Genomic DNA, 26,921 nt, shown 5'->3' on the forward strand with positions numbered 1-26,921 from the left:
AAGTATGTCTCCTTTCACGGTTGGGCAGCGCGCTTAGACTTTATTACACAGTATGCTCGTCAATTCTTGTGCCCCCCCCTTCATCTTTTAGATCAACTTCGTGACTCATGATCTTTTAGCTAAAAACTTGTATATTCAAGTGCTTCGTGAGGGAGTGCCGTTGAGCGCCCGATTTCATCCAAGAGTGTTGCAACTGTCACATGAAAATGAAGGGCACGGATGCACCATGGGACTGAAATAGATTTACGGTTCTGGTGCCTGTCCATCACTTCGTTACACCTTCACATCCATGTTGGCAGGAAAATGCTGTGGAATACAGATGACTCAATCACTGTTCATCTTCGGTGAACATGCTCTCTGTTCCCGCCAAACATCACATGCCATGTGCTGGTGGGCCACGCCATTTTTTTCATTTCATAAACTAACACTAGCCTGCCCAGAAGGCGGTGGCTAAAAAGGCCCAGAGGCAACTGAGACCAAAATGAATTCAGCCTCATCTTGTAAGCAGGGGCATCAGGTCCAAAGACCACCTGTCCATCAGTATTAGGCCACTGTCTGCAGATTTCTCTCAGGACCTGCTGTTTTTATATCAAAGAGCACTCGCGCATACACATTTTAATGGGCTTCAGGGACCCAGGGATTCCCTCAGGAGTGCAACGCAATGCAGGCATGCACATAGAAGACTCACAGGACAAAGTCTCTGAAAGTCTGAACCCAGAAAAGGCCATGACTTTCAAGAGACTCCTGGGCTCATCAGTAGAAATGGTTAGAAAATCTGTGTTTGCCGGTTTGGAGCACGGGGACCACCGCCGGAGGCTGAGGAAGGGGCGTAGGCTGGTATGGAACCGCCTGTGGAGTAGGCTGAGGAGCCAGAGGCGACGGCTATGCCCGGGCCAGAGGCGTCGGCAGAGGAGTCTGTGGTGCCACTAGAATAGCGGGAAGGACTTCCCTGACTGCGTCCTTGATGATAGCCCCCATATCAGGAGAATTCATGAGGCAGAGGAACCTCTCGAAGATATGGTCCTCGCTGGCCGAAGAGGAGGAGGAGGGCACTGGAGGGGTTACTAGAGGCAACTGAGGCCGCTTCTGACCCTGTACATACGGACGCAAGGGAAAGCAGCCCTGCACATAAGAAGGGTAGGCCGAAGGCCACGTACCTGGTTGATGCCACCTCGATACTTGCTCTTCGCGGAAGTCTTGCAGAGGAGTCGAACGGATATCCTTTTCTGGCCTGTTGGTCATCTTGTTGAGCTGCCTACCACGTGGCTGCGACATGTGACGTGCAACGTGTTGCTCGCTGCAATCCTCTGCCAAGTCTGTTATGTGTGAGGCACGTGCCCGATAGGTGCATTAACCTCGACCCGATGGTCGTTAGAGCTGTGTTCAGGCACCCCCTCGGACGTACTGCCGGTAACAGGGCATAGCCCCTCAGCCATGATGCCGGTACAAGGGCAGAGCCCCTTGGGCGCAAGCCTGGTAAAAGAGCCTAGCGGCCCCTCAACCCTGGCACCGGGAGGATCGGAGCACCCCTCAGTCCGAAGGCCGGTAGCTGTGACAGGCTCGGTGCGCGAGTTGGTAAAAGGACCTGATCGGTCCCTCCGCGTAGGACAGTCCCTGGGAAGGAGTCTCTCTTGCGAGGTGCAGATGAAAATATAGGCCCTACCTCTGGCCTGGAACTTCTCACTCTTGAGGTCCTCAGAAGGAGACCACTGGAAGAGCGCCCTCCACCTGGCTAGTCTGTTCTTTAGCGCTTTTGTGGACAGCGAGCCGCACGCCGAACAGGCTTGCCAACCGTGGTCTGGGCCAAGGCAACGTAGGCAGAGGGTGTGGGGGTCTGAAGTTGGAAAAGGCCCTTCGCAGGATGGGCACCTGCTGAACCCTGTCGAAGTCGACATGCGCCGGGGAGGAGCTGTGGTGTCTGAGGACCAAGTACCTATTGAATAAAAAGACAAAAGAAGATATAGAGGAAGAATCCGCGCGTGGAATTACATGGCCGAAGCCAAACTCAGGAGCGCTGGTGAATTTGTCCCGTTCCCGTCAGCGCGGAAAAGGGGACTGAGGTGTGGCACCAGAGGGCGGAGTCAGAGCAGCGCATGCTCCCAGGGCTGGACCTCCGCGCACCTCTAAATTTAGAGGGGAAGAAGATTTTTCTGGTGAAAAAGGTTCCATCTCCTGTCCCTCGCGAGGGACGCCCATGTAGTATGGAGGAAAGGGGACGGGATCTAAGAGTAAGGAGGAATGCTGACTAGTTCCTCCTGGGAAACCCGCTCCCATCTCCATGAGGCTGCTAAGTGCAGCTGTAATCTTCCCATTTTGAGCCTCGTGAATGGCACTGCCAGTAGACATGCTGCCATGATACCCAAGAGGTGCTGGTACCACCATGCTGAGGTCACCGCGCTGCTGAGAAAATGACCCGTGGCCCTCTTCATGGGTGTGATCTTGTCCTTCGAGGGAAACACTCTCTCGGAGCCGGTATCCCAGATGAAGCCCAGGAACGTTAGACTCTGCGTCGGCTCCAGCTGTGACTTGAGATTGATGGAGAATTCCAATTCATTTGTGTAGCGTATTCATGAGGGCAGAGGCGGTGTGATGAACCGCCCCCGGGAAACTCGCCCTGACAAGCCAGTCGTCTAGGTATGGATAGACATGGTGACCTTGGGCCCTCAGGAGAGCTGCCACTGCATTATTAACCCAGGTAAAGACCCTGGGGACTGACTTGAGGCAAAAGGTAGAACCTTGTATTGGAAATGGAAGCCCATGATCCTGAACCTTAGGAAGGACCGATGAGGCTGCCAAATCGGGACGTGTAGGTATGCATCCTTCAGATCCAGAGAGCACATCCAGTCTCCCTTGCACAGTGTCTCTGCAATAAGCACTGGGGTAACCATCTTGAACTTTTGAAGAGGGAGGGAAAGCTTCAGGGTGGAAAGGTCCAACAACTCTCAGGCCAGCCTAGTTCTGCTTTTGTATGGTGGAGTGGCGCCAGTGGGCAGAGTTAGGGGAGCGCATGCTCTGAGGGCCGTGTCCCAGCCCGGCTCTAAATTTAAGGGGGAAGATTTTTTTTCTGGTGAAAAAGTTTCCATCTCACGTCCCTAGCGAGGGACGCACATACAGTACAGAGGAAAGGGGACGGGACGTAGGAGTAAGAGGTGACACCAGACTGATTAATCTGCTCCCAAGCGGGCTATCAAGAACCCGGACGCCGGCCTAATTATTTTTTAGGATCCGAGGACTGTGATGAGGAGAGGGATAAGAAACCTTGGTTTCTGTACGGTGTTGCTTCCTGTGATGCACTGGGCGAACAGGTCAGGTTGCCTGGCCCTCCTGTCCTGAAAGCCTCCAAAGCCACCAATCATGCTCTTTGGTCAGATCTCGGTTACACATATGAGAATTGCTTTGGCGTAGGACTAGACAAGATCGCGAGGGATTTAGTCGTCTGGGTGTTTGTCTTTTTCTTGGTAAATTCCTCATCTGTAGAGGAATGAAAGAAGTCGGGCTCCCTCAAAAGGAAGGCCCAATATTCTATCCTGGACATCTGCCAAAAATTTAGTGGCATGCATCCATGCTGAGCGTCTCACGTCTGTGCCAATATACATGGCCCTGCTGGCTGTGTCAATCTGAGACACCAAAGCCACCAGCGGGTCTTGAGCAATTACTTTTGCTTCCGTTACACCTTCTTTAAAGACTCCCGCCATTCGATAGGAAGATCTGAGAGAATCCTTCTCAATAGCTTCTGATTAGCTGCAGCCAGTAATGTGTTCACATTTGCTTATCTGAAGTGCAAGACCGCATCTAGGTACACCTTTCTGGCAAAGGATTCCAGAAGTTTGTCCTCTGGATAAACAGGAAGATGACGCTAAGCCAACCCTGCAGAGGGCTTTGAATATAAGGAGGCTGCAGTTACCACTGAGGAATTCAGTTGGGATGAGCTGTCAACAGCACAGTTTCACCCTACAGTTGTCTGAACCTGGAGTCGAGGCGTTTATCGACAGAGTCGAGTGAGACTTAGACCACAACCTTTAAGCAACCATCAGCACACCTTTCTGCAATGGTATGCCAGAGCTGTTAGCTGTTCTTAGAGCTAGAATCATAGACAACGTGCCTGCTTCCTGCTATTTCGGATGTGGTGCCAGTACTCCCAGGAATTCAGCCAGTCCTTCCATGCAGTCGTTAAACACCTTAGCAGAAGATGACGTATCCTCATCTTTAGTGTCTCTGTGTGGAGACTTTCCCTCTTGGGTACCCGATGCCGGAGGCTCATTCTGGGGAGTGGGCTCAAGTGGCTGGGTAGGTGCTGGCAGAGCTTGCGTCACAATAGGAGCTGTCTGCACTGTTGGAACCTTCGCCCACACAGGAGGTGGAGAAGGCATCTTGGCCATCAATAGTGACTCTGGTCGAAGCCTCTGCAGTTGAACTTGAGGTACGACTTCCATAATTAGATTTTTTAGAATGCTGGTCATTTGTTGTGACCTCATAAACTGCATAAAATGGTTGAAATAACCTTCTACACATGCTGCTTGAGGTGATGATTGAGGAATGGGTCTCTGTGACGCAGCAGCCACCCCGCTGTGGACATTGGTGTATACGTAGCAGGCAGCCTTTCTGAGGCATATCTGGCATGGCAGCCACTAGGCTCAGTTACGTTTCCAGAGGATAAGGGATATGAAGTGCACCACAGCGACTGAACTTGATGCCGTTCCCTTCTTGCTCCAGAATCTCGCTGACCCATCTGTGCCATCGGAGACGAGCATCTGCCTAGCACCCTCTGAGGGGGATGAACCCACAGAATATTGTGTTACTTCCTCTGATATACGCCCAGGGTGTCTACTTGTTTGGCCGCCATATCTGGGCAATGTCTATGTCAGATACCCAGAGGCTCTTTGCTCAGTGCAGCGCCCCAACTAATAGGATCGTTGGTGCCCTTGGGAATTTCTCCAGTTTAACCAAAGGCCACAGGGAAGTAGCTCTGGGAGTCTTATTGCCTTCAGGCTCCCATCAGGTAGTCTTATCACGTACAGGTGCCCCCTGAGGCCTAAGCCTGGTATTGGAGCTATGAAGCCCCTCAGACTGGAGTACGTTAGCAGGACCAGCTGGCCCCTCAGCGTCTCATGTGGTAGAGCCTGAGGAACCCTCTTTGTGTACACCAGTAGCCCTAGGGCCCTCAGGCCGAGAGCCGGTGTCAAGAGTCTCAAGGGCTCCTCTCAGTGGAGGAACTCCTTGGGAAGGAGTCTCCACGTTGAGGTGCCGTAGAAAAAAATGTGACTTAACTGTTTCTGTCTTGAGGTTTGTCAAGTGAAGGCCTTGAGATGCTCAGGCAGTGAATGCGAGAAGATCTCCCTCCACCATGACAGACGGTTCTCCAGGTACCTTGGGGCAAGTGTGTCACATGCTGTGCAAGAATTATAGTTTATTTATATAGCGCCTACACACAATGTGTTGCAAAGCTCTTCAAGGCAAGGGAGGGAGGGAACAAGGGAAAATACAATGACATTCTTACAGGCCATGAACAGTAAGGATGTGAAATTAATAGCGTACTTGGCCTGACGACATTTCAGATAGTGCGAGAGCTAAGACATAGATAAGGAAGGGAGCGGGAGAGTGGGAAGGAAATGTAAACAGACAGGTGACTACCATACTAGGCCTGATGACATTTCTGGTAGAGCCGGAGAAAAACAAAAGGTGAGGGAGAGGGGTGCAGAAAGGGAGGGAAGGAACAAAACAAGCGACTATCGTACTAGGCAAGACAACATTTCAGATAGTGCTGGAGGGGGTAGGGGGGAGACAGTAAGGGGAGAGGGGAGGAGACAGACGAGGTTGCCATCATACTAGGTCCAGGGACAATTCTGACAGAGTAAGTGCATAGAAGAAAGTAAGGGGAGGAGATAGAAAAAGGGAGAGGGGAGAGGAGGAGAGAACAGAGAGTAAGACGTCAAAAATAGTGGAGAAGCAAGAGGGGAGAGCGAATACAATTGCAGAAGACAGTAGTAACACATAATGTTGCAAGCCAGGATACAAGATGAAGATGGTAACATCATGATTCAGGGCTACCATGAGTGCAAGTTGCAAAGGAAGTTCAGCATGAGAAAGGGTCACGCACCATGAATCCATAAAGTCCATAAAAGTCAAATCCAGCATTGGCCACAAGACAGTGATGGTGAAACCATGAAACCAGAATGTATCAGGACAGACTCCTGCAGAAGTCGGCTGGGGGGGAAGCAGGGTAGAAGAATCAAGCAAAACAGGCAACAACTGTGTGCAAGAAGGGGGGAGGCACACAGGAACATCACAGGGGGACCAGAGGGGGTGGAGATGGCCTGTGGGGACAGAGGGTGTAAACATATGTTGGTGCATGCTTACCTGCTGTCTGAGCAGGGGGTCGGGCCCTGGGTCCTCCTGATCCGAACAGGTCCAAACAGGAATTGCCCTTTTCTTTGCCTGCCCCTTGCTCCGAACACCCGGGCAAAAGATGCCCTTGATCTAAGAGTTAAGAGCAGGAAGGAAGAGGCAGGACTAAGAAGGTGGGTGGTGCTTAGGCCAGGTGACCTAGATCCACTTGCACCTGTTCCCCAGCTGCAAAGTAAAAGAGGCTGGAGTGCTCCTTAAGTAGGTAAAAGAGCAGCAGGCAAGAAGGCACCAGGTGGGTGGGGCTTGCTAAGTAGTGAAAAAAAAGCGGCAACTAGGAAGGCACCAGGTGGGCGAGGCTTAGGCCAGGTGACCTAGATCCACTTGCACCTGCTTCCCAGTGATCAGCTCACATACACTCTATACAGAACAAATGGGGTTCTTAAGCCGGAAAGGATCCCTCGCAGGATGTGCACACAGAAAACATGCTCTGAGCTGACATACGTCGGGGAGCAAGGTGCCGTAGGCCGAATTGTGAAGAAAAGGACATGGAAAAATGTGCACGATGGCGCAAGGCATGTTCAGTCCTGTCTGAGCGGAAAAAGATGACTTGGGTAAGTTGCCTGTGTGCAGGGTTTACGGGGCGTAGTTACGCTCTAAATTTAAAGGGGAAATTGCATTTTTTGCAGGCAAAATCGTTCTGGTCCCGTCCCTGTATCAGGGCGCCCATACAGTATGGAGTGAACGGGATGGGATGTAGGAGTTATGGAAGTTCTGGCAGAGTCCCTTTTCTATTTCTGCAGAGGCTGAGGAGGAACTGCATGAGAACTCCAGTGTAAGTCGGGGAAGTAATTGGGCCCAATGGGGAGCGAGGGGAGGCTGTAGGGACTGACAATAGGAAGGCAGCAGCTGTGTGCTCGCTTAGAACGTGCCCAGTTACATGCGAATCCAGTGTGCCTTATGCACAACCCCATTGGCTTCTGGTGATAGTTAAAAGCAATGCACAAGAAAAAGGTTGTGACACCATAGGTGTCACACTTTTGTGAAAAAGGTGCGACTCTACACCACAACAAAGCAGTTATAAAGGTAGAATTGTAAAGTAACAAAGGCACCATGTGTCTAATTCTCCAGTAGCTTCCTTTCAACTGGATAGAGTGTCTCTCTCTCTAAGTGGGAGTACCAGTTTGGGATAAATCTGCCCAAGTTCTCATCAATTTTCAATACTTCTGGTCAATGTCCATGCCCACCCCACCTGTGTGCTTTTGAACATGTTGATTATACCAGATGTGCTTGGGTGTCAAAGTGGGGGTTTTGAAGCACACTTGCATGTTCCTTATGGACTGCAGTATCCTGGGTGAGCAAGGGTAGTCCTCAAGTAATTGGGAACAGACTGCAGTGTAAAAAAATGACTTGGGAAAGCCTAGACTAGGCAACATCCTGGTTTAGTTATGGGATCACAATGGGAAACCTATCCGTTTTCTGCAGGTGGGGCGTCTCTTTTGTGCTGGCTGAAATCAGGGTGTCAGAGTCTGGCCAATGGACTGAACCCTCCCTCTGAAATCCTAGGAAACTACTTGGAACAGATATTCTGATTTCCAGCTAAACTCCACCACCCCAGACGTTTTGCTGCTCGTTACATCACTGCATGGCAACACATATAATATAGCACAAAGCAAGACACTGAAAGCTCAGCTGAATATGCATTTAAGCAAAGGTTTAAAAGAAGAACTATTCCTTTAGTTCTATATAGTCAACTGGCTCACTGCAAGACAAGGTCCATAATACATGAGGCAGCCAACACATGTTGTGCTAGTTATCTTCGTAGAAATGTCTAACATTCTTATGAAAGTTCCTTCACTCGACTCAAGAAGTTTTGTTCACATGCAACATGCAGGACAAAATCAGAGAGACCTTCAAAGACAGAGCCCAGTCACTGAACTGTGCCCCAATCATCATTTGTCAAGAAGGCACGTCACCAGGAGACCCCCACAGGCTGTGCATTCTTAAAGGCTTTTTAGGACAGTTTTACATGCACTTGTGTTAATGACACTACCCAAGGGAGCCTAAAACATAAGCTACATACACACAGGACGGCACCTAACAGTTACACACATATCAAGAGAATGGGAATATGTTAGTATTCGTTGAATGAATAGAACTTTGGGACAGGCAGGCAACACTTCATATTTCGTAATGGCTCAGCGGCAGCTCGCTTATTACGGACGCTGATTGCTACTCCGACTCAACGTACTAATCAATGGAAATGACTCTAGACAGCTGTAATCAACCACAATGCCCTCCGCTGGCAGCACTAATTGCATGAATTACTTACACACTTCCTGTGGTGGAGCTGCTGTCCGTGAGCAGGGACCCATTCGTCCTTTCCATGTGTGCCAGCCTGAAAGCGAAGAAAGATGGGACATGTTGCTTAACTTCAGCACCTTTGCACATGGCTCTGCTGTGCCAGCGAGCTTCAATGAAGAATTTACGAGCTGGACTTTCCACAGATTAACCTGCAGCAAGTACTTGAACAGTCTTTTAAAAATTCATGGCACCACAGAGACTGCATGGAAGGGAAGTACTAATTGACAGGTCGGATCCCCTTCCTGTGGATTACAGGCCTCATTAGGTTGCAAACACCTGTTATCTTGTCAAATAGTGCTACTCTAGTGGCAGTCTACAGTGCCTGAAGAAAACCGTGCTGAAATTGCAACTTGCACATTGGGCCCATACCGTACACGAGAAGTGTTCGTCACACATTACAAATTCGACTTTCAGCCAACCCAAAGATTTGGTGAAAAAATATACTAGCGATCATTGAAACATGGGAAGTTATAAAAGGGATGCAAAAGGGGAGCACGGAGAGGGCTATGGGATAAAACAAGAACATAACAGCATTATCCTTTCTTTTTTATTTAAAGCATTTGCTTTTATAATTTAAAACCTTGACACATCATAAAAGAAATTACGAAGATTTTAAAATACATTTTAGCCACTTTGCATAAAGAAATTACAATAAAATTCACATCTATGACACAAGTTATACAAAAACCTCAGAAATTAATACATAAAAGATTCAAACACTTCATTCCCTCTAAAAAAAAAAAACACAATCAAAGCAATCTGCGATAACAACTGAATCAGTGCATTACTGAGTGAGGTAGCTTCAAACAATTGCTCCCGTATTCTTACCCAGGGAATACGTCTCATATCATCCAAAATTTTGCAGAGCATAAAAGGCGCAAGTTACGCAATGATTCCCATTCTATTACAAGATGAACGACGAATGGTTTGATTTCCAATGCACAATGTCGACAGAGGAGTGTTCCACCCCATGCATCTGCTACAAAAAGCAGGTCTCATTTGTGTGCAAAATATTTACACAGAATCTCAAAATAGCCCCTGCCAACCATCAGGAGGGCCATTTCTTAAAATAAGCCACCATATCCTCCAAACCTCTATGGGAGCTGGCTAGATCTGTGCGTCGCTTGCATTTACACAGCTCGCTACATGTATAGCACCACTCCTGTCGCCATAGTTATGTTTTATTCACAACATTATTCTCAACAGAGAACTTGTCAACTACAACAACTTCAACTAATGTTATCCGTAGACCAAAAGCAAAATATCTGTGTACATGGTTTGTCAAAACCTGCATCGTTTTTAATATTTATTGAGCCAAGTTATTCTGGGCTTGACGAAAAAGTCATGTTTTGAAAGGCAAACCGCCACAATACCTGTATAATGGAATGCTATAATGTTCTTATTTTAAAAGTTCACGATCACTCACATTGATGAAATTTGTTAATATAGAATGTGTTGACTGCACTGAATTTTTATGTGATCGACTCATGACCGGCACCCATTACCCATTAATTTTAGCATTAGGAAACCTTTTAAAGATTGTGGAAAAGGAACCTGCTCGTTTTGAATTTGAAGCGGTAATCAGTTGATGCTGTAAACTAATTCAAATTAAATTGTTTTTTTAAATAATGGGCAATATATCAGTAATTTAAATTGTAAATTTGAAATGTTATATGAATGTAAAAATGAATTAATGTACTATGTATGTACTGTTATTTTATGATATTTCATATGTGTTTTTTGTAAAGTTTTTTTTTTAACCAAATACAATAAAATATAAAAAAAGGAATGTATACTTTGAAAGAATTCAGACTAAAAGCAGGCGATGGAGACACGTGGAATACTTTAACACTTTACACTTCATTTGCGGTTTTAAGTCATTGTTCATTCCAAAGGGAAAAAACTTAAGGAGCATAAAGTCGGCAAAATAGGTATTCCATTGGCAAAAATATTACTCTGTAGGTGATTACCTATGATGATCTTTTTTATCGATTCTTCTCTGACTCCACAACGTGGACATTGATAACTGTTCAAAGGGTTCTATGTGAATAGACCTCTTTTTTTTTTTTTTTAAAGGTCTCAAGAGAAAAAGACAGATTTACGTTGACCGATTTTCTTTTGTTAGGAAAACCGGCATTGTAAGGGTCTTTTTCTCTTGAGACCTTAAAATGCGATTTTCCTTTTTTTTTTTTACATTAGGGGGTTTTATCCCCCAAACCTCCCATTGTTCCTCCCTGCTCCGACCCCCTCCACCCGCCAAATCAAAACACATACATACACGCAATACACATCTCAACTTTTCATCGATTTTGGTTGATAAGTCTTTCAAAAGTCCTTCGTGCGTGCAACATAGAACTTCAGGGCATGCGCAACGTCCAGCGAATGCAACAACCTTTCAGAAGTCGAAGGAGTATTCTTGGGAGCTGTAGTTCACACAAGAAAAGGTATTTAAACCTGATGAGAAATCTAAAGGATTTCTCTGTGACACTGCACTGAAGGTGCTCTGTGTCACCATACAAAAAGTAGATGCCTATGAGTTTGTCAGACTCCAAAAACAGTGGAAACACATAATCCAAAATCAGGACAAAAAACATAAGAGTGTGAGAAAAAGGGTTCAATCACTCCAGGGTTCAAATTAAAAAGTCCTAAAGTCCAGCAAGAGCTGGGGGTCTCTAAGGTTGAAGGGAATTAGCACAGAAATGAGAATTCTAATGAGAATTCTCCCCAACAGTCGGCTAGACTCAGTAACAAACAATGAACACTTCCTTTTCTCCATTGCATGAGGAAATAACTGCATCATAATCAAGTGATGAGACTCAAACAGTGTCCCATCACTGTTCATTCCACGTGTGCTTTTAAAAGAAAAGCATAGACAACACCTTAACAGCCCACTTGCTAAGGTTATGAACTCCTTTTCATTATGAACTCATTCATGGTGCACATGCTCAGTCTCTTACCTGGTGGCGTACTGTTCTATCCTGGTGTGTGTGTCATCATCAAAAATCTGGGGAGCATGAGAAGGGCTAGCAAGAAGAAAAAAAATATTTGCAAATGATCCGAGTGCGCTAGTACAGTACAAGCGTGTGTGTTCTGTTTAAAATTGGCTCAAAATTACATTCCGACTGATGCTGAGCTCACAAGACAGGGTCTGAATTTATTTTTAATTATTAGGTATCTTTGTAAATGCTAGCACTGAGAACAAGCTAGTTCACATGGCAGAAGATCAGGGTTGAGCATATACTCACTCATATTGCTCAGGCCACATGCTGATGAGCGTGATGGGACTGCAAGAGAAGGGAAAAATGAAGGAAGAGAAAATTTACACAGATGAAAGGAGGGGGGACAAAAACAACACCCAATGCCGACAACCTGATCCAGACACAGACCCCACACAGAAAAAAGAGGCAGCAAGAGGGTTATTTATTTGTGTAATATACCAAGCCAAATACGAAAGGTCTGGAAATAGGGTGATCAATTGACCCTTCAAAGATGAGCTCAGGAATGAAGAAACTTGATTCGTAGAGCAAGGCCAATATATAAACATGAAGTTAAGGTGGACACCAACATAAACGTGTTAACTTGTCCCCAGAAAAAGCCCTTCAGTAAAGAGTCAGTTTTACCTCTCAGTGCAGTGCATTTATTTGCAACCCATTACGCTGTGGATGTGTGATGTTTTTGAAGGTGCGATTGGTTTAAATATGCGAATTCCATGTATTTGGTTAAAAAAGTGGCCAATACACAATTGGAGCTATACTCACTGCCAATCACCAGAGTTACCAATGGCCTAACCTTCAAGTGTTGATGAGCATACACCACGATTAGTAACGTGTAAGATAGCTATACTGAATGAACACTTATGAACTCATGGGATAAATTGCCCTTTGCTGTAATCATGCACATCAAGCAGAAGTAATCCAGGCACAATGTATACATCTAACAGATGTTTTTCCACCAGCTATGGGAAGTCAGATGTCAGTCCGACTGGAAAAAAGAAAAAATCATAACTCTCAGTGGGTCAACAGGGGTCGGCAAAATTGACAATTTTCCTAAAATAACGCAATGGCAGACTAAGACAAATCTGCACCCTGCGCCATTCTACATGCTGTGCTAAAATGATACCATTTTCAGATTTGTGACATGGTTGTGCGAGAAATTTCAGCCAATTATTTGAAATAGTTGCATACTGATGAGGGATGTAAAGGGGGGGTGGTCGGGGGGGGGGGAGTTGGAGAAATATTTGTGCTGCTTGAATCCATGGAAACGGCGGGAATTCTGTTCTATCAGCAGCATGCATTTATGTGCGGGATACCCGAACTCTGCTCCGTAATAATATTTTGCCCAGCACTAGCTTTCACTGAGACCCATGCCTGATCAAGCTGTATTGACATTTCTAAAAAAGAAATTTGCAGTGGCAAAATAAACATTTTAAAAAATGACGGCCATGATGTTTCATTTAATAGTCATCCACTAATTTTGCGAATTACATTTGAACAGGTGTCTCAAAAGAAAACTCACTTCTGTGGTGTAAAAGAGGGAAGGACTTTTTCCTGGGCGCCATATGCCAGGTGAGAATTCCAGCTTCATTTAAAACATCTGCTCTGCTGGTTTGTTCTTTCGACTAATTAGCATATCAGCCAGCCACTGCATCACATGCGGTCTTGTTTGGTTTTTTAGTGTGTTGGAAAGACATGCTGCAGTATATTTACTAGCAAATGCTCCATTTTTTTATATCTCTAACCAAGTCCCTTTAAGACAATTTACACATGTTCAAATTCTCAACTCTGATCTTGGAATGCACGTAAAAGATGTTGATCAAAGCCCGAAAGAAGAATCCCTTTTACTTTACACACTCAAGGATCTAGACTGTAGCTGACCAAGGGTGAATAGGAGCAAATTGATTTTTCCTTCACATTTCTATTAAAGACAGAACAAAACACCAGAACCAAAAGACCTGCGCAGAGGTGGAAAATATACCAATTTTCATTTGCAAGACTGGCTGCACAAATTCCCTCAATATTTTGTTTTCGCATCGTAACATCAAATTGTCTCCTTTTAAATCAATCTGACATCGCTATTGCGTAGTGCATGATCGTTTTACCACGCTCATCTTGTCAGCTGTTATACAAAATAGATTAATACCTTCTTCATTTAACGAATGTATATGAAATATTATACAGCGCCAAAAACTAAAGCTACATATTACCGTGATGCCTATTTGTATATTTTGTCTCGTTTTTTTGGTTAATTAGTTCACCTTTCCTCAGGCTCTGGATGCCTTCCTGATTGTATTTAAAACAGTCTATCCCTTACTAAAATAAAAAAAAAAATTAAAAAAAAGTCATTTATTGAAAGAGTCATTTCTGATCAACTGAATGGCTCAATTAGGGAACGAAACGTAATGACCTCCTACCAGTCGGGTTGCAGTACGGAAATGGTTACTTTACATATGTTGGATGATGCGTACCGATTGTTGGACGAGGGCAGGTCTTGCCTCTGGATTTTACTCGACTTATCCACAGCATTATATATTAAGCAGAACATTCTCCTCGAGACTCCATCTTATCGAACAGGAATTAAAGGTCAAGTCTTAGACTGGTTCCGGTCATTCCGGAAGGTGGCGATGGGCCAGAATTGCTATGAGCAATGTCTGGCTCCTTATTTATCTTCTATACTTTTTAATTTATATATAGAGCACATGGGCAATCTAGTCACAAAACAGGTATTGAAATTCATCAGTATACGGACTATACTCCATTATATTTGAGATTTTCATTGGAACAATATCTGTCACGACTAAGGAATTGTCATTTAAACATTGATGCGTGGATCTCTGAACATTTGTTGTTTAAAATCGCCATTAAAAATTGGTGTGCTGCCAATGATCTTTGTCTAAATGCCAACAAAACTGAGATCCAACTCATCGGTACACCTTCACCATCCTTACCCCTCACTCTCTGGCCGGCCTCCCTTGGCCCTCCTCCTACCCCCACCTGCAAGGCTAAGAACCTCAGGGTCCTCTTTGACTCTGCAATTTCCTTCTCTGCGCACATCTCTGACATCTCTAATAAGTCAAACTATTTACTGCATCTCCTTAGAGGTACTCTGCCTTTCCCCTCCTTCCCCCAGAAGCTCACTGTCTCCCAAGCTCTGGTTCTCTCTAGGTTGGACTACTTTAAGAGCCTCTTTCTAAAATCTACCTGCCTCCACTCTCCACAATCTACAACTAATCCAGAACAGGACTGCAAGACTTGTCCTTGGCCTTAAGCCCTGGGATCGTATCTCCAGCGCTGAAATGCCTTCATTGGCTCCCAGGGGATGCAAGGATTAAGTGTAAAACCCAATGCATTGTCCACAAGGCTTTCTGGGGCCTGGGTCCAACATACCTTCAACTATCCCTCTGTAAATCCTCCCCTCTCGAGCGCATCGTTCCTCTAGTTCCAGCTCCCTCAGGGTCAGTTGTTTTTCAAAGAAACGAGCTAGGAGTAGAACCCTGTCCTCAGCTGTGGCCTCCCTTTGGAACAGCCTCCCGACCACCCTGAAACTTGAAAAGAACCATCTCCCGTTCTGGAAACATCTGAACACCTTCCTCTTCGCTTCTGCCTTTGCCCCCCTCTCCCCTGCTGATCTGTTTCTCTCTCTGCACTGTGCACCCGGCCAATCTGTTCATCCGGGCCCAGGAACCTGGTCACCCTGCCACCCCCTCCTGCACTGCCCCCCGGGCCACCCTTTGCACTGGGGTCTGTGTATCTGTACCCATACAGTCCCCCTCACACTTTCTTCTGCACTTTTCAGTTATACCCTATCTGACAAATCTAGCACTTGCCACTTGCTGGCCGCACCTCCATATTGTCTATCGCCTTTATTTATTTATCTTATTATTTACGATTTTATCTCCTCTGTTCCGCACTTTCCACTTTATCCCCCCTTCCATGCACTTTCCCCCTTTTTCCTCTTCCATGCATTTGCGCCTTCTTAAATGTAACTGGGCCTAGTAAGAACGTTGTTTTGTTCTCCCTTGATCCTCTCCCTTTGCCTAGTTGCGCTCTGAAACACTTGTGTACGAGCGCAAAATAAATCAAATATCATGTATCATAAATTGAACTAGTCTAAGACTGAATTGTTTTATTTTCTTGTTACGCTCATCAATGTGACCCGAGTTCGATCCCAGCCTGTCTTTTTGCTTCTATAGCAGCGAAATGGCATTCACAGCACTGTGAATGTTGTTAACAGCTAAAGAAATACACCACGTGTCCCTTTCAAAAGAAAATTGTGTGGTTTAATTGCTTTCACAGGGCGGTTTGCCGTATTGTACAGAAATACGGCAAACAGCCCCATGCATGCCAGGGGCTAGTGTGGTTGTGGTGAAGGGCTAGCCCCTATATGTTTTTTCCAGTGCATCAAACATTGTTTTTGAAACAAAGTTTGATGCACCAGACAAAAAAAACACCGGCGGGATTCGAACTCGGGAGGAATGGCTGAAGGGGCTAACCCTTCACCAGTAGAGCACACAAGTCCCTTTTAAAGAGATAGGCAAACACGCCCTGTTAAATAAACAGGACGTGTTTGCCTCATTTATATATGTAACGTGTGTTTGAATTATCTGCTCTCAGGCAGTAATAACTGGCTTAAGCTCCCAGTAAAGGGGCTTCTGCTCGATTACTGCAGCGAGCATGGAATTAAAGAAAAAGATTACACTGTTTCTGCATACAACATGGATGCCTCAACGCTCCATTGAAGGCAGGACTTTGCAGGAGATGTTCTGCTTATTTTACAAAGGTCGTTTTTAAAAAAAAAATTATGTCAACATATATTTTTTTATTATGGGCAATATCTTTAAACATTAACATTTTTGAGAGAACATCTCCATTAAAACACAACTGCACTGACAATGTTCCAAAATTGGGTGATGTTTTTAGTCAACACAAGTACATTAGAAACAAACGAATGTATCACTTAAGGGGACCAAGGTTTTACAAGCACACAATGTAATACTTTGCAGTAAAGTTTTAACTTCTGCCAATTGTTGTCACCAAACATTATTCCCATATATCGGTATCAGGTAATATTATCCCCATATATGTGGTCGCCGTAAATAATATCGCCAGGAAAAAGTCGTGGCAATATTATTTGGGTGACCATATTTATGGTGACAGGGGCAGCGGGGGTTGCGGGGGTGTCCCCCGCATGTTCCATGTAATAATGTCCCCTCAAAAAACGGCCATTTTACGGCGATTTTTTTGCATGGCGATATTTTTGCGGGGACATTATTACATGGAACCCATATATCTTATCTTTTTAAGCATCTGTCTCAATGAGGCCACCTTCCATTTTGTGAAGTGCCCCAATCTCTGAAACATGAGCGAATATCAGAGAAGGAGAGGAAATGCAGTCACTGGATCCCTTATAGCAGCCAAAAAGCCAAGTAAACTACTGCATTATCTTTTACTATCCAGAGCATTTCGAATGTATGATGCTCTTGCACAGTATACTCCCGGGACCTTGCCCTCCTGAGCCTTATAAACACTTGATGGATTTATACCCGAGAACCAAATAAATACTTGACAATCTTGACCACCACGTTCAAAGACACACTTGAGATCCCGCCACCAACTATAATCGGAAAACATTTGCACGACCAATGTTTTAACTATTGTTTTATCACTACTAATACAATTACAAACAGTCCCACCGACACTACCACTATTATCAAAATGACTACTGATAGCAGAGCAGGACTAATAATGGTGGTATCAGTCCCACTACTTCTACAGTTAGTGCTATTCATTGTGGCACTGGTACTTCAAGAACTACTCCTATTAATACTCGTAGTACGACTGCAACGGGCGTTGTGTGATTACTATGCTTCAAATTTGTTGGCGGAAAGCTAAAGAAAATTAAGATTCTACTTTCCCCTTTGCTGCAATAATGGAACTGCAGAATGCACGTCCACCGATTGCACCTCCAGTTTAAGAGATTAAATGAAGCTCCCAAAATTTTTAGCCCGAGACGAAAGAACACATTTTAAGACTCAGTTCAAAATTAGAGATATATTTTATTTTGGTTAAAAAAGCATGTGCCCCCTTTAATTTGAAATGACTTTCTGACCACCAGAGGCAAGGGCTCCCTCTCAGGAGATTCTCAGCTGATTTCTTCACAAACTCAATACTTTCAAATGCAGAACACACCTTAAAACCTTTGTAAAAACTCGAAAATGCAGTAATTATGGCAGATGCATGCATTGTCTCCACTACGGACTGACTTGTCACTGACCCCATCTTGATTTCTTTTTTAGTCAATAGGCAAAAGAGACATAGAAGACAAAAAGGTAGTTAATGTGGTGCATTTTTTGTCACACTATTTGGATATATTTTAAGAAAAAACAAACAATATTGCATCCTATAAAGCACACTTCCATCACTTCCTCTGCTTACATTTGACGAAGTACCTTCATGCAAGGGTTGCAGACCAAGCCATGTTGAGCATGTACAGGATTTCACCGGACTCGCCGGGGTCTGCAACCTGTAGCTCTCCAGATATTTTGGACTCAAAATCCCAAGAACCCTCACCTTTGACCATGCTGACTAGGGCTGATGGGAGTTGCAGTCCAAAACATCTGATGGTCCAAAGGTTGCTGAGCCCCGCACTAGAGTCACCAGGTCTTGTTAAACTTGTTATAAGGCAGGCATTGGCATCAGCCTCAGAATTGCTAGAGGTACAGAGGTGGGCCGAAGATGCAGATCTTGCACATCATTAGTGTCACAAGATGGGGCCAACAAAATAGTAGTGAAAATGCAACATGGTAATGGGAATTTTAACGGAATGATATAATACCAATACTGTAGCTTCACTGTGGTACTATATTTTAGCAACCCAGTTGGCAATAACTCTATAAAATGATTCAAATATACATTTTTAATAGAGCTCTTAAGACTGGCATTCAACCCATTTGAAAGGTCTTCCCATGCCCTATTTTGGTAGGCGAATCAGGGGAAAACAGGGAGGTGAACAGATTTGCCTAGGAGCATACAATAGAGGTCATTTTGAATCTGGCAGAGTGGTATAACAATTTGGAAAAACAAGGTGTAAAGTCTTGTCAGCCCGGCTATAACACTCCAGTAGAATTAACAAGGGTTTTGCAGGAAGAGTGGGAAGATGATTTCCACCTCCTACTTCCCACGCCACCCCCGCAAAAACGCAGTTTTACTCTAGCCTGACATTTCATGTAGGCATACATCTAATGGATTCCTAGGAAAGCCACCTGCAATTAGCAACTGCTAAAAGCAGGCAGATTCCATAGGAATCCATTGTAAAGGCGATATGCAGAGAATAATTTCCTGACAATTTTTTTACAAAACTGAGTAAAATGCAAAAGTAAAGGCGATTTCACCTGTTTTTCCTCTTCTATGTTCCACTTCGTTTTGTAAATGTGGAAAACTGCATGCATGGGACGCAACTGCACATGAGTGCACACGTTGATGATGGTGCACTGCATGCAATTACCACTTTTTTTTTTTTTTACAAAATGTGGTATACAATCACCTGGGGATTTGTGATCATAACTCAGCTTATCCAAGTTGAGGTTGCTAGAATCACAGCTCAACCACAGATTTGAAAGAATGACTACATGCATTGCTGCATTGAAAACCTTGACTTGCCCGTCCATCAACCTGGGGCAATTTTACTATTGGGGGTCCTCCTCTACTTCAGAAGATGTGTAGCACTCTGTTTCCCCAGAAAATCACAAGGAATCATTTCTGGTCCACATTCCTAGGGCGCAGGGTAATATTTCATAGAGAATGGTCCTTTTAAACAAGATTGCAGCAGTATTTTAACTGACTAATGTTAACCAGTGGTTGCCAGTGCATGATGTGTTAGGGGCAGCCCCTTCCATTATGCAAAGGCCGTCGTAAATGAAAGGTCATGCAGTGCTTGAGGCTGGGTCCGGTGCGTTCAGCATGCCAAAACGGAACCCTCATGTCTGTGCCGCGATGCCGTGGACCAGACGATGCCACGTGGGTGTCTATTTTGTGGTCTCATAGCTTTCTATGGGCACAATGAAGGCAGGCTCCCCTCTTCCTGCAAGCGAAGGCCAGAGAGGAGAGGATTCATATGGAGGCAAGGAGGCCTGAGATGTAACTCAAGTTAACTGGCAGGGTGGGAGATGGAAAGGATAAAAATAACAAATTCTATGGGTGTGTTAGAGTTGAGGAAATATGAATGTGCACGTGCATTGTGCACTTGTACTTCTGTGCGCGCGCACGGAGTACGGCCATGCACAGGGAAAATGTGTTTTACGATGACAACACTGCATGTGTTGGGCACTGGTGACTGCAAAGCAACGTTAGAGGGTAATCTTTGCAAATATTGGATACTGGCTGCAAGACATGTTTTACAGGGTAAAGCAGGTATATATATATATATATAGTCCAGCCAGCATGAAAACATTTTTACAGTTGCAATACTAGATATAATGGTCACAGACAACATTTAAATGTTTTTTTATACAATAGACTGACATTATGCACAGGCAACATGAACATGTTTTTACAATGGCAATGTCATATGTTGGGCACTGGCAGCATGACAATGCGTTTCACAGTGCAATGCTAGCATATCGAGACAGGTCAAGGTTTTTCTTTGAACACAGCCTGCATGGAAAAAAGGTTGTGCAACATGCTCGTGTGTACGGTTAGTAACCTGGCATCCATGGGAGTTTTTCATGTGCTCCCATACAAAAGTGACTGAACTCTATGCCACCCCCGCCCCAATTTTATTCTAAAAATGGTGCTGTAAAAGGCAGAGTTTCAATCTATTATTAAAAAATAATAACCAAATATCCTGAGAGAATCCACCCACAGATTTTCAGACCCAATCCTAGAAATTCTGAGAAAACATTTAAATTTCTTCACTTGAACAATTCAACAGTCATAGTGGAGGACTTGGTCAAGAGCTCAGAAGTTTGACTGATCATTTTTAATAGATTCCAACAGGAACACATGTTGTTTTGGGATAAATAAGAGAAACCAAGTGCACGGTTGACATGTTATTGTACACAATGTACTTAATATTCGATTTGGAGACAAACACATCTTGTATTGCGCACTACAAAAGAGACCAAGCCCTTTGTCTTTTACAAAATGAGCAACAAACTGCATGAAACATGGATGCTTCTGCTTTGTTCTGTACTGCTCGCATTTCATGGAAACACTGCCACTATTGATAAAAGTACATTAGAAATGATCGCCCACTTGCTTGCAACAATTAACTAATCTCCATGCCCACAAATGGGAAGACATTTTCAACGAGCCATGGAAGACATTTTCTTATTGGTTTGGAAGCGTTGCCTCTAGACAATCATTTTCAAAGACCTTATCAACGAATCTTACCATGTCCTCCTATCTGATAACTCCATATGCATTTTGTCTTAATGTTTTGCCCAGATAACACAGGTTTTCTAAGAAGAGATTCCGATTGTAGCGTCTACGTTTTCTTTGTTATGAAAGCGTTTTTGCTACTTGAGGTTATTTACTTTCTCCTCTTCAATTTCATTTTACTGCAGCAGGAATTCCTTCTACAGAGCTTGGCACATTCATTAAGGCACCTTTGGCATTCCATAGAGAATACAAAGCACGTTGATGTCCATGTACCTAGCAGCAGATCCTTGTTCCAAGGCGTAAAAGCATTTCTAACATTCACTGCAGAAGAAATTAAACATTCCCCGGAGGAGCCTTTATTGAAACCGAGTCCTTCACTCAATTCGTGGTTGCTGTACAATATGTAGATCGTCCTAAAGAATGTATATTTTGGACTACACATTACTGGGGGATGTATCTCCCCCATATTTAATGTTGGCTTATTGGTGGTTCTTTAGCACCACCAAATGATGCAAAACTATTCCTATGGAGGGATGACATTGTGGTGCAGAAAGGTTGTCGGGTATCCTGAAGATGCTCTGCTTCCGCTCATAGGCGCAGTGGTGTTGCTAGGTCTGGAGAAGATACAGGGCTACACAAATGTCGGGACTGTTGGGACTCAGGGCTAGCTAGCCTTTTGGTTGTAGCCCCCGAGCTTCTACCCGGGACTACAACCAAAAACCCAGGGCTATAGCCTCCGCAGCCCCCCCAGGAACACCTCTGCATAGGCAACCGTTTATCGACACCATTCGTTTTACCACATTGATGGTAGTGCCTTCACTAGTTTTGGCTCATACATGGCGCTTCAGCATCATACAGTGAGGTTACATTTTGGCTTAGACATCGTGCCTTAGCAGCACCATTACCTTGAGCTGTTGGGTTGCACTTTAGCACCACAAAAAGGTTGCCAAGGATATTGTTGCAGATATTAGGGATGTTGCATGGAGTAGAAAGTGCTCACTGAAAGGTGGGGGACGAGAGTGGGATTCGGGGAGTGTAAAATGCTGCACTGCTCGCTCGCGATTGATTTTGCACCCTATGCTGTGCAGGCTGTCTCTGTGGTCTAGCTGCCTGAGACCAGGGAGGAAGCCTGCATGGCAGAAAGAGTTCTTTAAGAAACCTGAAGTTGTCTCACCTGCTAGTCACTGGTGATCGGTCATCCAGGTGGCCAGGAAACTGCCATTGCTTTTGGATCCAGTTCCTGGTTGTGGACCCGTGCAGGAGGATCACCTGGGTGAGGGGTCTTCAGGGAGAGGGGGTGGAGGTGGGACACTGGATGGCGAGATGCAGTATTCCCTTCTCTATATTTAGGAACTCAATCCCTAACCCCTAACACAAACATTTTTTTATGGACAGCTCTACAAGAGGAAACATACTAACACCCAGGCCGTATATTTGGCATGTCCCAATACAATGGTCAGGCAATTACTGCTGACCATCTTGTCAGTCCAGAAAAACCAAACATCCCTTGAGGGTCCGGAAATGAATGATAATTGATTGGCCGAAGACCAACTGCCTCATTTACAGTGTTAAGAATATATATTCATTAGTTATTACGTAGCTATTCGTTCAACTAGAGTGACACCATTTTAAGATAACCAGAATCGCCATTTTGTTTTCTCGCTTTGCTCTCTCTAACGTTGCCACTTTGCCTCATGTAAAACTGCTTTGCTGTAGATATTATTTCGCTTCAATGGTCCAAGGCTAAGAAACATGTTGAAACATTACACTGGAGAGCCAGACAGAAATGGCCGATTCCCTCCCTCACATATCCTTGAAGACAGGGAGCAAGGCATTTAATCAGTACACGAATGCCAGCGAGTCTGCTGAAAGAATAGCAATGTACGAAACTAGCATTTAAAGAATTGAATTATGATCTTTTTTACGGCTCCCCTTTCTGAGCCCAGTGAGGCCCCGGAGAGCGGGCTGACCTCTAGAGCGAGAATCGAAACTAAGAGATAGTGAGGTCTGGTATGTGCCAGTCTCCTACGCGCAGCTTGCCCATGAAAAACAGAAATGCTGTGTTCTCGCAAATAAAGAATGGGGTCTGTAAAATTGAAGATTGCAAACAGTTACTAAATATGGTGGTCTAAGGTGTCATATTTGTCATACTGGTCAATTATCGCCTCTAATTCAAAAGGAAATGAATTGGGGCGGCATCAAATGTGTCCTACTGTGTCATTGCTGATTGTAAGGTGCACGTTTTGTATATATGTAACTGATGTACGTTTCACTCTCTCTTGCGTCCCCCGAGGTCTGTTAGACACACGTCATGGGGCGTGAGACCATTTGGCCAACTGGGACTTCTTTGTATTGCAATAAACCCTAGATTTTGGGAACGTAACCTCGTATCTGGCGTATCTATTCGAGTGTGGTGACTGTGCCTTGTTTCCACATCCGAGGGTCCCTCAGGGGCCCCTTCAAGATGGCGCCCGAATAGGGACCCTCCCCCACTTGTTCCATCGTGTACGTTGCAGAATAAGGAAGGCGGTAAGAACGGCGAGGACAGGAGCGATCAAGCCGGAATCAAGAGGTGTTCGGGGCGCCCCTGCGAAAGCGATGAGACTCCTTTGCAGATCTGCACACCGCTGAACTCTGATCAACGTCACTGGCCAGTGAACAAGGAGGCGAGGATCCCGAAACGAGGCAGAGCCGAGATACGCAGACACAACGTCATTGGTTGCGTCAGTATACGGACGAATTGTGTCTTGAAAAGACAAATTGGCTAATCATGTGAGTCGTGCCCCGATTCGTAAGTGATCCTGATATTGGTTGAGAGTTGATTTTGCAAAATCAAACACCCAGAGTACGTTTGATTAGCCAAGGGTAAGGTTAAAACATGCCTGGGGTATTGTCCACCTTAGCAGGATTTTTCCGCTGTGGCGAACAATCTTTGGAAACTGGCCAGGGAGCACCACCGGGAGGAACGCCGGCTTATAATATGTACATAAAGTATGGTATGGGAGCAATAATGTTTTGTAAAACTTGGCATAAGCAAACCAGAAAACAGGAAAATCTTCAGTGGCCGAGCTATGGGAGTTTTGAGATGGAACATATAGATAACCTGGAAAAGGTGTTGATAAGTAAGAGAGCACACGCTGGGGCACTTGATATCCTTAGGGACTGGAGGAGGGAAGCAATGCTCCGATTTAGAAGTGGAGAGAAACATTTGCGCAGGCATAAGTCAAAGGCGGAGAAAGCTGGAGGAGGAGGAATGGAGTAATAGCTTGAGAAAGACAAGACGGCGCGATGAATTAAACATAGAAAAAATATATCCACAAAGAGAGCTACACTCATCGGACGAATCAATAAACTGAATCTTAACTGAAACAAAACAGGGCCCGAGGAGTGAAACTAAAAAGACTACGTCAGTAGCTGCCGCTCAACCCCCTCCCGTTGCTCAGCCCCTCCCAACGCCAGCACAGCCACAGGTTGCATCAGACACTGCACTGCCCACTAGCCAGCCAGCCCCGAGTGTTTTGCAATTACCACAGCACCAGCAGACGTATCCCACTCTCACTCCCGATCAGGAGGGTGCCACTGTTCCAACTGCCCCTCCCATGAGTGGAATTGAGCAGAATGAATGTACGAGAGTAACTCGCAGCGCGATCAGTAAGGAGAGAAAGCGTGAGCTGCAAGAACAGGCGGAAATGTATATAGACGATAATGATGGGGTATCCACGCTAGCGTCCCTATATGACTTCAGAAGGAACAACAAAATCAGGTATTGTTGGAATGCATGGGGGAATATTTGTCGGGACAATGGAAAAAGTTAATTGGGAAGTTACCACCGCAACGATTGTTGGATTTGAATGCATTAGCCCGTTGTGGAGGGAGAAATGAAGAAATAGAAGAGCATGTGAAGCGATTTTTTGAAATAAAGAATGAATTGGATGAAGAGTATTCTGAAGTACTCGCCACACCGGGAAATAGGAGAAAGAATATTGAGAGAGGCAGGAAGAAAGCGTCAGGACTGTATATGCAGAAATCTTTGCCGCCACCGGGACAGATAGGTGATAGACAAAGATTGCAGGTATGTGTGCGGGAAACAATGAGATGGATGTCAAGCCCTACGACTTTGGTAGGGGAGATAAATGAGATATGTAATAAGTACCCTTTGCAAATAAGAATAGAAGCTCTGTGTACGATAGTAGGAGTGTTACTCCAGCAGGTAGCAGGACACAACAGGGGAAGGGGAAATACACAGAGTAGGGGAAATTCGAATATGCATGGAGGGCCTTTGGGATTAAACCAATGTGCATACTGCAGAGAGGAAGGACACTGTAGGGCACAATGTCCGCATTTGCAAAATAGAGGCGGATATAGTCAGAGAAGGCCTCACAGAGGGCACATGGGAACAAATGGTCACAACAGAAATCATATGCAGCAGCACCAAAAAAATTATGGGCATGGTGCACAGAATCAAGGCCAGGCTCCGAATCAAACTACTCAAAGTCAAAATCAGCAGGGTGTACAAACGGGAAGTAGAGGGAGAGGGGGGAACATTTTTGATAACCAGACAGGTGCATATTACAATAAGAGTGGAGACTACACATCGGATGATGTGTTGTTACCCCAATAGGACAGCCCAGGACAGGGGTCGGAACTAGTGTCAATTCCCGTGAATCAGAAAGGACCGTACGTAGAGATGAAAATCGGGAATGAAGAGCATAGATTCCTCGTAGACACGGGGGCACAAAAGTGCTCGATAGATCACCACTTGATTCCAGACATACCTCTGTCAGGGCGACAGAATATTTCAGTAGGGTTCGCAGGTACCCCAGTAATAAACCCCGAGTCCAAATCAGTAGCAGTGACAATAGGGCCTTTTACTGAACATTGTCAATTTCTTTTAACAGAGCATTGTGGGGAAAATATTTTAGGATTGAATCTATTGAAAAAACTAAGCGCAGTTATTCATTGTACACCAGATGGGGTATTTTTGACTATTTCTCCCCAGACTATGCCGACTTCTGAATTTGTGACAGAACCTTTATCAGAGGAATTGAGTAAGGTACCAACTTGCATTTGGGCCTGTGAATGACAATGATGTGGGATGCTTGAAAATAGAGCCAGTAAAAATTACATTAAAAGAAGGAATAACGCTACCACGTATTCCGCAGTATAACATTTCAGCAGGAGAAAAAGGATTGAAAAGCATTGTTTCTGATTTGGTGAAACTGGGAGTGATTGAAGAGATTACAGGTAGTGTGTGTAACAGTCCCATTCTTCCCGTGTACAAGAAAGGGGATAATGAGGTACCGTACCATTTCATAATTGATCTCTGTGCACTGAACAAAGTGGTAGACCCCCCAATTCCCGTTAGTGCCAGATGTCACTACGATTTGACAATGATCCCTGCGTCAGCAAAATACTTTAGTGTGATCGATTTAAAAAACGCCTTCTTCAGCATTCCAGTACACAAAGAAAGCAGGTATTTATTTGCTTTCACTCTAGGAGGACGATCATTTACACGCATTCCACAAGGCTGTACTGAAAGTCCGAGTATATACAGTAGAGCATCGAAAGAACAGCTAGAAACGTTAGAATTACCAGCAGACTGTGTGTTGCTACAATACATTGACGATTTACTAATCGCTGCTGACACGAAGGAGATATGTAAAGAAGGTACTGTTCTATTATTGACTCATCTAGCTACGCATGGCCATAAAGCGAGCTTAAAGAAATTCCAGTACTGTCAGAAAGAAGTAGCTTATTTGGGTTACCTACTTTCAAAGGAAGGGAGAAGATTAACGTCAGAGGATAAAGAGTATTTCTGGTATGCCTATTCCAACAACACAG

At 44.8% G+C, this 26,921-nt stretch overlaps 1 protein-coding gene across 8 annotated transcripts in view; it reads right to left on the minus strand.

Annotated features, from left to right (window-relative positions):
- The window catches only part of UTRN (utrophin), a 2,010,688-nt gene that overhangs the window by 87,748 nt on the left and 1,896,019 nt on the right, over positions 1 to 26,921 (minus strand). For 7 of the 8 annotated variants that reach the window (XM_069606729.1, XM_069606725.1, XM_069606727.1 and 4 more), the window contains 3 exons: positions 11,952 to 11,990; positions 11,664 to 11,729; positions 8,675 to 8,740 (listed from right to left, as the gene is read on the minus strand). In XM_069606729.1, coding sequence (XP_069462830.1) covers positions 8,675 to 8,740; positions 11,664 to 11,729; positions 11,952 to 11,990 — 171 coding nt within the window. The remainder of the gene's footprint in view (positions 1 to 8,674; positions 8,741 to 11,663; positions 11,730 to 11,951; positions 11,991 to 26,921) is intronic. The other variant, XM_069606726.1, reaches the window with a different exon arrangement.

This window comes from Ambystoma mexicanum, chromosome 4p (assembly GCF_040938575.1).
Source record: "Ambystoma mexicanum isolate Mex_15411 chromosome 4p, UKY_AmexF1_1, whole genome shotgun sequence".
In the NCBI taxonomy this organism is placed as follows: Eukaryota; Metazoa; Chordata; class Amphibia; order Caudata; family Ambystomatidae; genus Ambystoma; species Ambystoma mexicanum.